Raw genomic sequence first — 15,835 nt, forward strand, 5'->3', positions numbered from 1 at the left:
GTTAGGCTGCAGTGAGGTTATTCCAGTCTGGGCTGGCACCAGAAATCCTGCCATTTAAAAATAATAATAATGTTTTCTAGTCCATTAGCCAGGACTTGGTTTTCTGGGAAACTTAATAGGGAATTTCCTCTAAAAGTGATACTTTTATATCTTTAAGTCTTGAGCACAGATCAGCTACATATATCCTAATCAGTAATTACTGCTCCCAAGGAGTTGTCAGCATTAACTTGATTCTTCCCGTGTCACCAATAAGCACACACTCAGAGGGCAGCAATGGTGTTCTCTCTCTGCATTCCTTAGGGCTTTCCTTTCATATATTATCAAATCAAGTTAGAAGGGGACAATGCTGTGAGATTCATTGCCCTTCTTGTCAACCTGCCTTCCCCAGCACATGTGACTGATGTATACAATTTTAAAATATATATGTATAGTTAAATATATGTGTATACGCTGTAGTAATGTCCCTTATCTATAGGGAACATGTTCCAAGATCCCCAGTGGGGCCTCAAATTGTGGATAGTACTGACCCTTATATGTACTGTTTTTTCCTACGCATACATACCTATGATAAAGTTTGATTTATACATTTGGCACAGTGAGAGATTGACAACAATAATAAATAACAAAATAATACAATTACAACAATGTGCTGTAATAAAAGTTATGTGAATGTGGTCTCTCTTTCTCTCTCAAAATATATTTTCAGACCATAGGTAATTGCAGGTAACTGAAACCACGGATAAGGGCAGGGGATTACTGTATAAAATTGGCCCTCAGTATTCATGGGTTCCACATCTGTGGATTCAACCAATCATAGATCAGAAGTATTCCAAACAAAATTGCATCTTTACAAGACATGTACAGACTTTTTTTCTTATTATCCTCTAAACAATACAGCATAACAACTATTTACATAGCACTTATATTGTATTAGGTATTATAAGTATTCTAGAGATGATTTAAAGTATACAGTAGGATACAAATAGGCTATAATGCAAATACCAGGTCATTTTATATCAGAGACTGGGATATCTGTGGAGTGTGGTATCCACAGGAGGTCTTGGAACCAGTCCACTGTGAACAACAAGGGATGACTTTAAACATATATATTTAAAAACCTATTTGAGATACTCCCCAAGATAAATAAGTGGAATCTATACCTATATCTAAATCTGTTTTACAAAGCTAAAGCAAAATTAAAGTTATGATTATTACTTATAATTTTGAAAGTCCTATTAATAGAGTATAATTCATATTCTGCATAATTTACTGATCCTAAATTATGCTGACCGTATCTTTAAGCTATATATAGCAATATGCTTTTCATCCTTAATTTAAAAATAGGTTATTTAAAAACTAAATTATCAACTTGAATTTTCTATGAATATTAAGATTAATAATCTACTTCAAATGATTTTCCAAGTAGTAAGTCTTTGAGTTAACTTCTTTTCAGAAATATTAGACTAATGTGACAATGGGCTTTTCCATGCCTTTCCCACCTGGAGCAACCTCTAACAGAAATGAGATCTTCTGCCAGCACCTTTATACATAGCAGCTGTATTATTGGCAGTTCTCATTTAAATAAAGATGTATGTAGTTGTTTTTAACATAATCGTATTAGTTGTGTTTATAAATATTTAAAAATTGGTATTTGTTTTGTTTAAGGTAATGGAGTCCAGATTTGAAATTGCCTCATGTCTTGACTATGCAGCCTAAGGCAGCCTCAAAAAGTCATTTTTCTTCTTGTTTGTTTGGGGCTTTTTTGTTTGTTTTTGAAGAAATGGCTGTGCCATCTGGTCAAATGTGAAGGGATTGAACAGTTCTGAGGGAATTTAACTAACTCCTTAGTGCAATATCTTGTTACCCATTAATGTGTGCTAGGACCTAACAAAGAAACCAACCAAAAACAGTTACTTCTGCCATCTTGCAACTTATTTACCTGATTGTAACTTTTCAAACATCAACTAGACTAAAATACAGAATTTAAAGTTTATTTGAATGTATCATGCTGAAAAAGTAGGTCATAACACACTTCTGTGTAGGATACTGTAATGTTTAAGATAGGCTATCTAATATGGGACAATTTCTGCATTTTGAAGTTTTATAAATGCCAAAGGTCCAATGAAGAGTCAAACTTGAAATATGGAGTCCTATGAGACTCCTTAGACCTCTCGGTACTAAGTTTTAATCCTGATTCTACTCCTTACAGCTGTATGACCTTAGGCAAGTTATTTAACCTGTTTATGCCTCAGTTTCCTCGTCTATGATATGAGAATAATACTGGTAGCAGCCTCCTAGGGTTGCTTTTAGGATTAAACAATGTATGCGAAATTCTTAGCTAAGTGTATGGCACAAGGCTCAATGACTATTAATAAATATTGTTGCTTTTGTCATCATTGTTAATATCTTCAAGTGTTTTTTTAAAGTAGTGGTTGTAAATGGCAAAATAATGCACATCATTTCAATGTAATTCTAGCTATTGTGGTTTGAAAATTTTCAGTTACAGTAATTGAGGGTTTTTTTTTATCCTTTCATGAATAGGACTGTAGAAATGTGCCAAAGACATTTGAGTAAACGAACAGTTGAAAAATCATAAAATGGCTTCTTACACCTCATAAATCATATCTTTATTTCATTTAGTTATTGTGACTTTAAGAAAAAGATTGAATTATATGCCTCTGTAGAATTAAAGGTTTTGTTAATATCCCTGGAAAGGCTTAGAATTAACCTGTGACTTTAATGTCATAATGATCACACTCTGAACATTTATCTGGAAATTTAGCTGCTGGGAACATTGCTTGCTGGCTAATAATATGAAATAAAATTATTACTTTGACAGGAATTAGCAAGAAAGTAGATCTCTTAAATGAGAGGCATTCTAGTGTATCACTCAGAGAGAAAGGTGATGAGAAGGTTAAATAAGAAATGACCCAACCAGCTGAGGGAAATAATATTATATGAAGAAGGGTGTTGGAACAGAAATCAGAAATCTTGACTTTTAACCTTGGTTCTAATGCCAAAGCTCTTTCATGCAAACAGCTAAATTTCTTGGTGCTTTAGTTTTCTAATCTCTAAAATGGTTTAATAATATCTGCTGTGAGTCAATTAATGGTTAAATCTGAGTTTCAAGTGAGGTGATATTTATGAAATTACGTGGAAATATGAAACATTATTCAAACATAAGTTGGGACTTCAGTGATTATTAGTATTAAAAGGGAAACTTTCATTTTTAGACATGAGGAAAAGATTAGTACCCTGGCCTTTGTGACTCCCATTGTAATCATCAACATTAACTTAAAACAAATGAAAATGGGGGGAATCATTTAAAGGCAGTGATTAGCTTTAATGTTACAAAATCCAACTTTGCTTAGAGCAGAAAAGAGGTTTACAGTTGGGATTAAGTTGATCTTCCTTGGATATGTGACTTCATTTTTTTTTTTTTTTTTTTACTGAATAGCACCTTGTGCTTACTTGTGCTGAATTTTAATCAAATGTTGGCCACATTAGAATTTAATATGAAACAACCAAATTTTAATAAGAGATCAAGGACAACACAGAGCAGCACAGAAAATTAATTAAAAGGAATTAATTGAATTGATATTTCACATATTATCTGCTGGTTAGCATCATTAAGTATGAAGAATACACTTCCTTCTAGCAAGATATGAAAGACTTGGTTCTAAAAGTAAGAGCAAGTGGACATTGATGGTCAAACATTCCAGCAGCCAATTTAATCCCTTCCTTTTCCTGTTACTATGGACTGCAGACCTGGGGTTTCAAACCAGGAAATCTCTTGCCCTTCCCATCACATCTTACGAGGTGCAGAGTAGGTGCAGAATCGCAGAGCATGTGAAATACTGCTTATGGAGTTAGCCAAAGGCCTGGATATTCACAGGGAGATGGTGGCACTTACCTTGCATCCAGAGCAATTTGGAGCTGATTTTTGCTGTCCTGACATTGAATTATTATTATTATTATTATTATTATTATTTTTTTTTTTATGACAGAGTCTCACTCTGTCACCCAGGCTGGAGTGCAGTGGCACGATCTCGGCTCACTGCAAACTCTGCCTCCCAGGTTCACACCATTCTCCTGCCTCAGCCTCCCTAGTAGCTGGGACTACAGGCGCCCACCACCACACCCGGCTAATTTTTTGTATTTTTAGTAGAGACGGGGTTTCACTGTGTTAGCCAGGATAATCTCGACCTCCTGACCTTGTGATCTGCCCACCTCGGCCTCCCAAAGTGCTGGGATTACAGGCGTGAGCCACCACGCCTGGCCAACATTGAATTATTATGATGTTTAATGGATCTAGGTTCCTTCACAATTTAACATGCAGGCTTTATAGAGGCTTCATGGACTACTTTTGCTTTTGTGGCTACATAAGAACAAATTAGCCATTTAAACTATAGATCAAAAAGTATATGTAGAAAATATATTTTCTCTAAGTAAGTATAGAAAAATGTATGAAACTCAGTAAGCTTGTAGCTTGCCTTTTACATGTCCAGTGGTCAAGAGGTGACTGTTCTGATAGTGACCTCTTATTGCAGAGGATTACACTTGAAGCCTCTGAGCATAGCCAAAACCAATCACAACTTTGGCCTCTGACAGAGGCTGCTTGGGAGCTTTAATAACATCAGTTTCATAGATAGCCACAAATAAATGTATCATACTACAAATAAATGTAGCATGATAGAAATTTCCAAAATGCTGTCCTTTAAATTCTCTGTAAGTTCTATTAAGAAGCACCTTTATTTGTTCTTGGCTGGGGATAAAAGGATTAAGCCAAAAAAAAAAAGCTGTCTAGGAACAACTTGTCTCAATGAATTGAGACACAGGAAGGGAGAGTAAGGAATCTGTAAGCACTCACCTGCTACCCTAACTCCTCTTTAGTTGTTTCCTCCTACCCTACTCTAGCTAGCTGCTTGATCATCCTTAAAACAGAAAGCTCTTTGAAATAGAAGTTCTGATGTTTTAAAATAATTTAAATTATTTTAAAGTCTCATTTCAGTCCCTTCTTTGAATAGAAGTTGCTACACGCAGACACCTTTGGAAAAGAAATCAGCACTCTAACTTCTAGTTTAGAAAATGGAAAGCAGTCTATTTTGGCTTGCAGATTATTTACTTCCTTGATACAACACTGAATACATAATGAAGTCCAATTACACTGGATACTTCTAAGTGCTATCCACCAGAGACAGAGTTTTGATACTTTTTACAATATGAATAAAGAGCACTGAATCTTAAAAAGCCAAGTGTCATAAAAATCTGTTTATTTCAAAGTAAAATATCTATTATAAAGAGGACCAGAGTGAGACTTTTAGACCAACATCATTTTCCTCTTTATTCTCCCTTCTCTTCTTCTTTGTGTCCATAAACTGCTGTTGTGTTAAGTGCTCTCTTGGCTCTGGTAGGTGCTGCTCTTTCACATTTCACTGGTGGGAAGGCATAGGGAATCCTGAGGAGGTGGGTTAGGATTGTAGATGGAATCAGTGGGCCCAGTTAGTGATTTGAAGTGACAGCCAGTATTTGCCTGCTTCCTAGCCTTCCAAACTAAGGTGTCTCCATCCTTCCCATCCTCTGCCCCAACTGGCCTTGTCAGATGCTTTTCCTCACTGTGCTATCTCCTTCCTGCTTTCAGGTACTGTTAGGTTCCAAGCATAAAAGGTTAAAAAGAAGAAGAAAAGAAGTGAGTTCAATTTCAGAGTTTCATTTTGCGTTGACTGCACTGAATCATGTTGTATTTTACACAATTCAAGTAGTAACCAAAGACATACTTAACTCTATGAATGTTTGCTAAGGATTAAAAGAAATAGTGAGCAGCACTTCAAAAGACCACTTTTATCAGATTTACTGGAAGCCCTGTCAAACAATTAAGTGAAATGAAGGGTTTTTTCTGAAGAAGAGCAAATCTACAAACAAAAAGAATGCAATCTTAATCAAGTCTTCATGAAAGTCTTGATTCATCTGGGAACTGAGTTGGGGCTTTCTGAATCTTCTCTTTAGGTATTCCTTATGACATAATATGATGAGATTTGGAGCAGCGGATTGGGATTTTTTGGTTTTGTTTTTCTTTGAGACCTGGTCAACCCAGAAGAAAAACAATTATTACAGCTTTGTCAATACAAATGCCTTATGAAAGTGAAATTGAACTCACTCTGAACCAAATTTGTGGCTGTGGGCAGTTTGTCATTTATTCTGACACATTTCCTACCTTCTGTTACTCCTCATAAGAGAAGACTTTCTCCTGTTTCTTTGGCTTAGGGACAGCAGCGTAGATGTGCTCATCAACATCAGCGGGAATTTATTATTTTTGAGCGATTCCTATGACTTGAATAAATCCAGAAGAGGTCTGAAAGAGCTTCCAGTATGAAATAGTTATCTGTTTGTCACTCCATTTATATTATATTCATAGGCTCCTTTAATCTTAGTTTATCTGGTACATTCCCCAGTGTGTTGACCCTGAAGAATGTGTAATATGAATCCTATATTGTAGACCTGATGATGGAATTAAGGGAAGTTAAATTGAGGACCGGACAGGAAGACTAGGAGTCATGCCCCTCATTTTCTAGCCATTAGAGCATAAGGGACTAAAGGGTGACTTTCGAACTTGAGCCGTTTCTCTGAGATTCTGACACACCGTTCTGCTACTACAGCTGCTTTCAGAGTTTCATTTTGAGCTGGCTGCACTGAGTCATGTTATGTTTTGTATGATTTAAATGATAAACAAAGACATACTTAGGTCTATCGATGTTAATGACTACAGGCATATCCGAAGTAGAGAGTTTAGCAAAAACTGGGAAAAGAGCCACCAGCCCTGTCCTGCATTCAATTTTCATTAACCATGCAACCTGTATTTTTCTGGATATTCCTAATTTCAGTTATTCTGTTTTATCAACTCTGTAAATTCAGGCATACTTTAAAAACCAGCTATATTAATATTTTGTTGGGAAATAGCCATTTTGGATTCCTTGGATGGATTTCCTAGACTTTTACAGTTGCTTTAATTTCTAATTTCTCTTGTGCTTTCTACTATGCCAGTTGGTTTACTGTGTCTCCTATTAAGTCATCTCCCCCTGTAATTGCCCAGAGTAGACTCCTAAGCTTGGTGCCAGATGGTCAGGTCCTCTAACTTGTGCCAAAAGAGAGGCAACTGCACAAAACCCACTTCACTTACCTTGAAAACTCTTATCTACATTATCAGACTTTGCTATTCCCCCAGTTTATACCTTGAGAGGAGGGCATCAAATACCCACTGAAGTATTTTTTCTTTTTCCCTTTAATTTTTATAAGTGCTTGGTAAATAGTGCTATTTTGTCTTTAAGTCCTGAATAACTTATAAGTCAGCATATGTTTAGGATCATCCTAGAGATGATCATTCAGCAGTACTTTAAAAATGTGTGTGCGTGTGTGTGTGTGTGTGTGTGTGTGTGTGTGTGTGTATGCAGATAGATTTTTTACATTTGAATTTATTTAATCTGTGTCCTAGTTCATTGTTTTATTCACTGATCAATATATTTTTAAGCTCTTCTCTTTTAGTATATGAGAGTGACACCATTCTCGTTATCAGTAACATAGTATTCTATGCAGTATTTGTGGTGCATTCATAGTTTATTTTATATTTATCTATAGATATATATTTAGTTTAAATTTTCCCAAATTGTTAATATTTCAAATGATGTTGCAGTCAACTTCTTTGGACATTTACTTATATATTCTTAAGTCTTTCTTTAAGGTACAGTACTGCAGATGGCCTTCCTGATTCCAAGGACATGTACATTTATAGTTTTGATAAACATTCATTGTCAGGCTTCTCCTCTGCTCATGCAAAAATACTGTATGTACACCCTTATCAACCATCCATGGGAGAATTTGTTTCTTCTCCTTCTCCCCCAATATAAGATATTGTCAATTTTTTTAATTTATGCTAATCTATGGATGAAAAATTGTATTTCTTGTTTTAATTTATATATCCCTGATTAAGAGTGAAGCTGAGCAGAGTTTTCCTATTTTTCATAAAGCAGTGCTCTCTAGGAGGATTCAACAGCTAAAGGTAAAACGAAAAGCTTAAAAATGCTTTAAGAAACTATAGAAACATATTTAATTACCTAGGAATAAATTCATAAAGTAAAAGTTAACAGATTTTTTTTTTACCATATGTGTTAAAAAAAGTATGCATGCAAAAAGCATCAGAATACAGTTAAATGACTGCCTCTTCACATGAGGAAGGCTTTGCTAAATAAGGCAAACAAAACACCAATACTCAGAATATATAAGGAGCTCCTACAAATCAGTAAGAAAAAGAACTCAAGAGAAAAATATGTAAATAAATTCTTTGTAGATGAGGAATCCTGAATGGCCAATGAATGAAAATGCTTAACCTGTTTGCTTTTTTTCCCCTATTAACAATATAAAATAACTGTCTTACGTCAACCATGTAGATCTTCTTGATTCTCTTAAACAATTATACAGATTATTTATTTATTTATTTAAATATTAATCTGTTGCTGGATATGTAGGTTGTTTTCTATTTTTGCTAGATAATTCTCCAGTATGTTTATTTACACACTTACCTGACTTCTTATTTGGATTAAATTTCTACACATTAATTTCCTAGGTCAAGTGACATACACATGTAAAATCTCTTATGTATTATAAAATACTCTCCAGAAAGGAATTAATGAGAGTGGACCTCTCGTCACAAACTACCAATACAGGCATTATTGGGTGTTGTTTTCTTTGTTGTTGTTGTTTTTGTTTTTGTTTTTATTTGAGACAGGATCACACTCTGTCGCTCAGGCTGGAGTGCAGTGGCACAATCACGGCTCACTGCAGCCTTAACCTCCCAGGCTCAGGCGATCTTCCCACATTATCCTCTCAAGTAGCTGCTACTACGGGGACTACAGGCATGGCAGGTGCCACCACACCCAGCTAAATTTTTTTGTATTTTTTTGTAGAGCAGGGGTTTCACCATGTCACCCAGGCTGATCTCAAACTGCTGGGTTCAAGCAATCTGCTCACCTCGGCCTTCCAAAGTGCTAGGATTGCAGACCCGTTGTCAGTTTTTTTAGTCTTAGCCTATCTGATAGGTGAAAATTTCTATCTTATTTGAAAAGATTTGTTTCTTTAATTATTAAGATTTAGTATATTTTAATGTTTGTATTTTTAAAATGTTTATATGCCATTTGCTTTTATTGTTTTGTTTAGTAATTTTCATTTATTGCTTATTCTATCCTCCACTGGTTTTTCTGTTGGTACCTATATTGAATATGTGAACTCTTTATATATTAATGGTATCCCTTTTCTTTTACTGTCACATATGTTACAATTTCATCTTTTTTGTCATTTGACTTTTTATTCTGTTCATGGTGTTCTTTGACAAAAGTTTTGTGTGGTCATATATGTCAGCCCTTATGTTTTTTAGTTTTGGTGTTTTATTGTTATTATTGTTGATATACAATAGGATAGTTAATGCACGTTCCCTCAGTATGCATTATTTTGCTACTTGGAATCTTTATTTCTAGAAAAATGTAGAAAGTTGATTAAATATGCCACAAGGATAACAATTCTCAGTGCCATGTAAGTTTGAATATGCAGTTACTCTAACTTGTTTTACTTATCCTAAGTCTTACTTGTCAGTTTTTTATGCATCATATTAACATTTCTACATCAATTTAATCATCTCTGTTCATTATTTTGTTATTTATATCACTTAAGAGCAGTGTTTTCTCTGTTAGATCATTGTTTTATCTCCACATTGTATTCTCTTCAAAATGAAGAGTTATGTCTCCTTCTTTAGATCTATCATGGTACCACTTACCTGATAATAACTAGTTTTGATGATAGCTGCGGTGGTGGGACCCAAAATAGATGCACAGGTCCTAGCAGGTTACATAGTTCCTAAAAACTGGTTGTAGATCCTACCAGCAACAGACTTTTTAATCATCCTTTCAATAATATTATAATATTATAATATCGACCATTATATTTAATAATTAATATTATATTAATATTAATGTTATTATAATATTGACCATAATATTTAAAAGAGAGAAAAGCACAGTGTTACTATGAAATAGATCTACTATGCATATTCTCACTGCTTTAAAAATCACTGATGATATAAAAAGAGAAGACTACACTAGCTTAGTGTTTGATCTTGACCACATAGATCTAACGTCATGATCAATTGCTTTCAGCATTTTCTTTGAAATCACATAAGGTTCATATGTGCCAAATTTCATAAGGATCACATGATAAGGTCAAGAAATACAAATTCCAAGGCAGAATTTATATGCCCACTTCGCGTATGACAGCAATACTAAATAACCATATGTTGAATATAACACACTGTATGTAAATGCTATTCTTGAAAGCAATCCAATCAATAAAACCTAAAATAAATAATACTTTAATAACACGTTTCAAATAGACTGAAAATGGAATAGATGGACTCTATGGCAAGAACATCCCTATAAAACTGACATTCAGAGGCCATTAAAACACAGAGAGTAAAACAATCATGAAACTAAAGAAAAACTGTGAATATTTAGAAGTTTTTTAAAAGCCTACTACACTGTACGCCAAGATACAGCAGTCGTTTTTATTTAAAGAGCTATTTCAATAAAAGCTGTGGATTCCTAAGTATTGAAAAGCAAATTCAGTTTGCCACAACCAATAGCCAAAAATACTTTTTAAAAAATATACAATATTACCCAGAAAATTTTAAAAATACGTAGTATTAAACAGAAAAACAGTCAAAACAGAAAAAGCTCATTTTCGTTATAATTAGGATTATTAAGAGACTGACCAATTTTATCAATTTAAAGAAGGTTATAGGAAAGCTACTGAGGTTAACTTCAAAGGCCTAGAAGTAAAAAGTGATTGTAATGTCAGTAAAACTCTGAAACAGATCAAACAGCCCCTAAATAGTACTAATCTACTGTATCTTTGAAAATGTATATGCTTTTTTTAAAGCTGACAAGATTGCCCGTTTTTCTTTGTTTTTAATATCACATTTTAAAAAATATCCAACTATTAAACTGTAAACAGCACCTCAGAATACAGAAACTTTACTTTACCTCATTTATGATATGAATTCAGATTTGAACTTTTTTTTCCTCTTTGTTCTGGAAAACATGGTTTTGTCATCCCACATTGTACAGTGATAGTTTATCTTTTTCAACACGAGTGCTTGTTTACTGTATGTGTACAAACAAATGAAACAATGAAGCTTGCATACAATTATTTAACCAGTTTTTCTGTCATTTATTAACTCAAACTCATATCTCAAAATGAGATTGTGATGTAATTGATGTTTTTAATTTCAATTTTGTCACTTTAGATTCTGGGAAGACTCTGCCTGAAGCCCTTGATTATTGCACTGTTTGGCTACAGACAGTGCCTGGAGAAATAGACAGCAAAAGTGGTATTCCACCTTCCTTTATAACACTACAGATTAAAGACTTTCTGAATGGACCAGGTAAGAAAGTCATAAAATTCACATGTGTGTATATTTTTTATGTGACTATATTAGCATGTATATAGGATCTGTTAGTAATCTTGACATTCCGTGCAAAAAATGAATAGTTCGTTTTTTCCCAGAGGTGTATGCTTTTCAGTCTGCCCATTTTAGAGATCAAAAGGCAAATATAAATATGCATTAAGAATTACCTTCAGTCTGACAAAAAGGTAGTTATCAATTAAAGAGTAGTTGACTGGAAGCCAAAGCCCCAATATTTTATTTCTACCTTTTCTATTAATTAACTGTATGATCTTAGGTGATTGATCTAATCTTCTATACTTCAGTTTTCTTACCTGTATATGAAGAGGATAGACTGGATGGATGAATGGGTAGGAAACATGAGATATATATATACATAAGATAGTATACTTAGATAGATTAGTATACTTAGATAGATAGTATACTTAGATAGATTAGATTTGATAGTTAAATGTACCTGTTTCGCATGCTTAGCAAAGTTCTTGAAACATAGTAATTACTCAGTTTTAGATAGATACAGATATCAAAAATGTTTGAGAGCTAATTATGTCCCAGGCATTATGCATTTTAGGAGTATGTACTATAGTTATTCCTATTTTATAAATAAGGAAGCTAAGACTTAGAAAAGTGAAGTAAATTGCCTAAGGTCATAGTGACAGAGGAGCCATTCAAACCTAAGTCTTTATGACTCCAAAGACTAGAGCTTAACTTCTGTACTACACTAATTTGGGCATAACTAAAGATTTTTTTCCTTATTCCTCGATCTTCCTCCTTTGTCTTTTCTTCCTTCATCTCATGTTCTTCCCCATCTTCTGTTATTTCTCCCTCACCTCCGTATAGTCTTAGCTATTTATTTAACAAAAATTATTACATTTCACTTTTTGTTTTGTTATTTTATACTTACAGTGCTTCAGAGTGTTACCCACGAAATGAGTATTAGTTTCTTCATTAAGAATTTTATTTCATGTTATTTATTTATTTATTTTTGGAGACCATCTTGCTCTGTTACCCAGGCCAAAGTACAGTCGTGCAATCATAGCTCACTGTAGCCTCAATCTCCTGGGCTCCAGCAATTCTCCTGCATTAGCCTCCCAAGTACCTGGGACTACAGGTGTGTGCCACCACGCCCAACTAGTTTTTTTTATTTTTAGTAGAGATGAGGTCTCGCTGTGTTGCCCGGACTGGTCCTGAACTCCTAAACTCAAGCAGTCCCCCTGCCTCAGCTTCCTAACATGCTGGGATTACAGGTGTGAACCACTGCTCCTGGCCATTAAGAATTTAAAATAGGCTGGGCGTGGTGGCTCACACCTGTAATCCCAGCATTTTGGGAGGCTAAGATGGGCAGATCACTTGAGGCCAAGAATTCCACACCAGCCTAGCCAACATGGTGAAACCCTGTCTCTACTAAAAATAAAAATAAAAAATTAGCTGGACATGGTGGCACGTACCTGTAGTTCCAGCTACTCTGGAGGCTGAGGCACAAGAATTGCTTGAACTGGGAGGCGAAGGTTGCAGTGAGATGAGATCATGCCACTGTGCTCCAGCTTGGGCAACAGAGCAAGACTCTGTCTCAAAAAAAAAGAAAAGAATTTAAAACAATGATTTTACAACTGTCTTAAGATCTGTAGCAATACTCCACAAGGCATGAATTTTAAGGAAGGAAAAATATTTATATATAGACTTTGTTGAGTATATGTGTTGTGGCGTGCTAGTGTACTTATGATCCATACTACAGATGGAGAAAGCCAGTCATGGGTTAAACAGAGACTGAAACCATCTCCACTGACTTTGTCACTGGGGACGAATTCTTCTTCAGCATGTTTTTCTAGTGCTGGGATTGTAAAGGTGTAGAAGTATGAAGAACTATTTCTAATCTTGATAAACTCTAGATATGGTTTTAAATACATGAAGGAAAGCAAGAAACTGAAGGATAAGCAAGTCATTAAAGTGTAGGAAGAAGTCTTTGGAGTGAGGTAATAGACTGGAGAAGGTGAGTCCTAGTATTTGGTTAGTAAGCATGAAGTACCATATTTCATTCCATCTAAGCCACTATCAATTGTAGAAAAACATTCTATATGCCACCAAAAATGAAAAAAATAACATATGCTATTTACACTGTGATACAGGGCCTTTTTATTACATCAGTTTGAAGACACTTCCTGATTTCAGAGTTGTTCACACGTGAAAGACTGAACACAATAGAATAGATGCAATAGGGTAAGAACACGTAGTTAGTTCATGGAAGAGTGACAGGGGAAACTCGGATTTACTTATTTCTCAGTTTTAGTTTCACATTCGTTTTGTTTTTAGACACATTTTGCTCATTTTGGCTAGAAAATTATCTTGTAGTTTACATTTGATTGATTTGTTTGTAAAAAAAATGGAATTTGAAAGTTGATGGTAAATTAGATACAATATTTTCAAGGCAACCAAATACATTGAATTTTAAGAGAAATGCCAATGAATAAATGAAAAATTATGTATTTACAATTCTGGCATTTAACATGACTCAGTAGTAGAAATGTGATTTTTTTTTTTTTTTTTTTTTTTTTGAGACGGAGTCTCACTCTGTCACCCAGGCTGGAGTGCAGTGATGTGATCTTGGCTCACTGCAACCTCTGTCTCCCAGGTTCCAGTGATTCTCCTGCCTCAGCCTCCCGAGTAGCTCGGACTACAGGCACGTACCATCACCCCGGCTAATTTTTGTATTTTTAGTGGAGGTTGGGTTTCAATATACTGGCCAGGCTGGTCTCTAACTCCTGACCACATGATTCGTCCACCTTGGCCTCCCAAAGTGCTGGGATTACAGGCGTGAGCCACCGCGCCTGGCCAGAAATGTACTTTTTAAAGTAGTTGTACTTTTGTGTTTCTTAAGATACTTTTCAAAGTTAGGAATTAAATATATACAATTTCTGATTTTATGTCCTTGCTATAATAGTGATAATATATTTAGAGATTTAAACTTTTAAGTAAATGAATTGAAATAGTTATTTTACAGCAGCACTTCTCAAACTTGACTCTGCATTTGAAGCTTCCCTGGGGAGTTTGTTAAAATGCAAATGGTGATTTTAATAGTTCTAGAAGGTAGGGCTTGAAAGTCATGTCTAAAAAGCTCCCAGATGAAGTAGATGCTGTTGGTCTGGGACTGTACTTTTTGTAGCAAGTTTTACATGGCTCTTATCAAACTTCTTTTTAAAAAATTATACATATGAGTTATCATATATGATTTTTGTTTTTAGTATCAGTCAGTCTTTGAGAGCCAAACCACAGATATTTTGGGGAACAGGACAGGGCAATGATAAAGAAAGATGAGTGGTTTTTAGAATGGTGCTTTGATTACGGAAAATCAAATATAATATCCAATAAATGATTTAAGTTCTTCAAAGTCTAAAACATTTTAAACAAAAGTACATTTTTTTATTTGAGAGAAGATTAGTTTAAATGATATATCAGCTGTGTGTGACTTCTTCTAAAACACTAACCTAACAGTGTTTAACTGCTCCAGAATTTACTAGCTTAGACAAAAATTTTCCTACTGTAAGCAATTTGTGATTTAGTGTAGAAGTAGATGTTATTTCATAGAGTAATTATATTGTCTCACTACACAGCCAGATTGGCATGCTACTACATTAATTTAGGAATCAAATGGCTATAGAAGATAGTGAGACTTGCATACCACTAATTAAATGGGAATAACAGGACACATTAAAACAGCTTTTACCATATGAATGTATTTTATAGATTTTGACAACTCAAGGAAATTTTATTTTTTCCAGCTCTTAGGGAATAGGATACTAAGAGGAATATCATTTATGTTGAAATTGGGCAAACAAATTTCAGCTTTATAATGTTCCCTAATAACATTCCCTTTCCTTGAAGAAAAAGCATTACAAAAAAATAATAAAAGCACTACAGGTAATACTTCTAGTTTTTAGGTAATGTCATTGTGTTATCATTAGAAATCTTTAGCTACTATTATGTTTTAATCTGTATGCATATCTATTTAAGTATCATTCCAGAGAATGTCTTGAACTATATTAGGAATTTCCATCTATTTTTTTCTTGTTCTTTAATGAAGGATATAGTAACAATGAAAGTTATGACCCTGAATTAACCAGGCATGGTGGTATATGCCTGTAGTCCTTGCTACTCAGAGAGCAGAGGTGGGAGGATTGCTTGAGCCCAGGAGGTCAAGGCTGAAGTGAGCTATGATCACGCTACTGCACTCCAGTTTGGGCAACAGAGTGAGACCCCGTCTCAAAAAAAAAAAAAAAAAAAAGTTACAACCCTTAAAGGTAGAGGGAATACTGATTATAACTGCCTAACCTTAAG

General features: G+C 34.6%; 1 protein-coding gene across 1 annotated transcript in view; it reads left to right on the top strand.

The window, feature by feature from the left end:
• Positions 1–15,835, top strand: part of VPS13B (vacuolar protein sorting 13 homolog B) — an 891,476-nt gene that overhangs the window by 663,714 nt on the left and 211,927 nt on the right. The window contains exon 35 of the mRNA XM_030795363.1: positions 11,345–11,482. Coding sequence (XP_030651223.1) covers positions 11,345–11,482 — 138 coding nt within the window. The remainder of the gene's footprint in view (positions 1–11,344; positions 11,483–15,835) is intronic.

The sequence above is a fragment of the Nomascus leucogenys genome, chromosome 16 (assembly GCF_006542625.1).
Source record: "Nomascus leucogenys isolate Asia chromosome 16, Asia_NLE_v1, whole genome shotgun sequence".
Classification (NCBI taxonomy): domain Eukaryota; kingdom Metazoa; phylum Chordata; class Mammalia; order Primates; family Hylobatidae; genus Nomascus; species Nomascus leucogenys.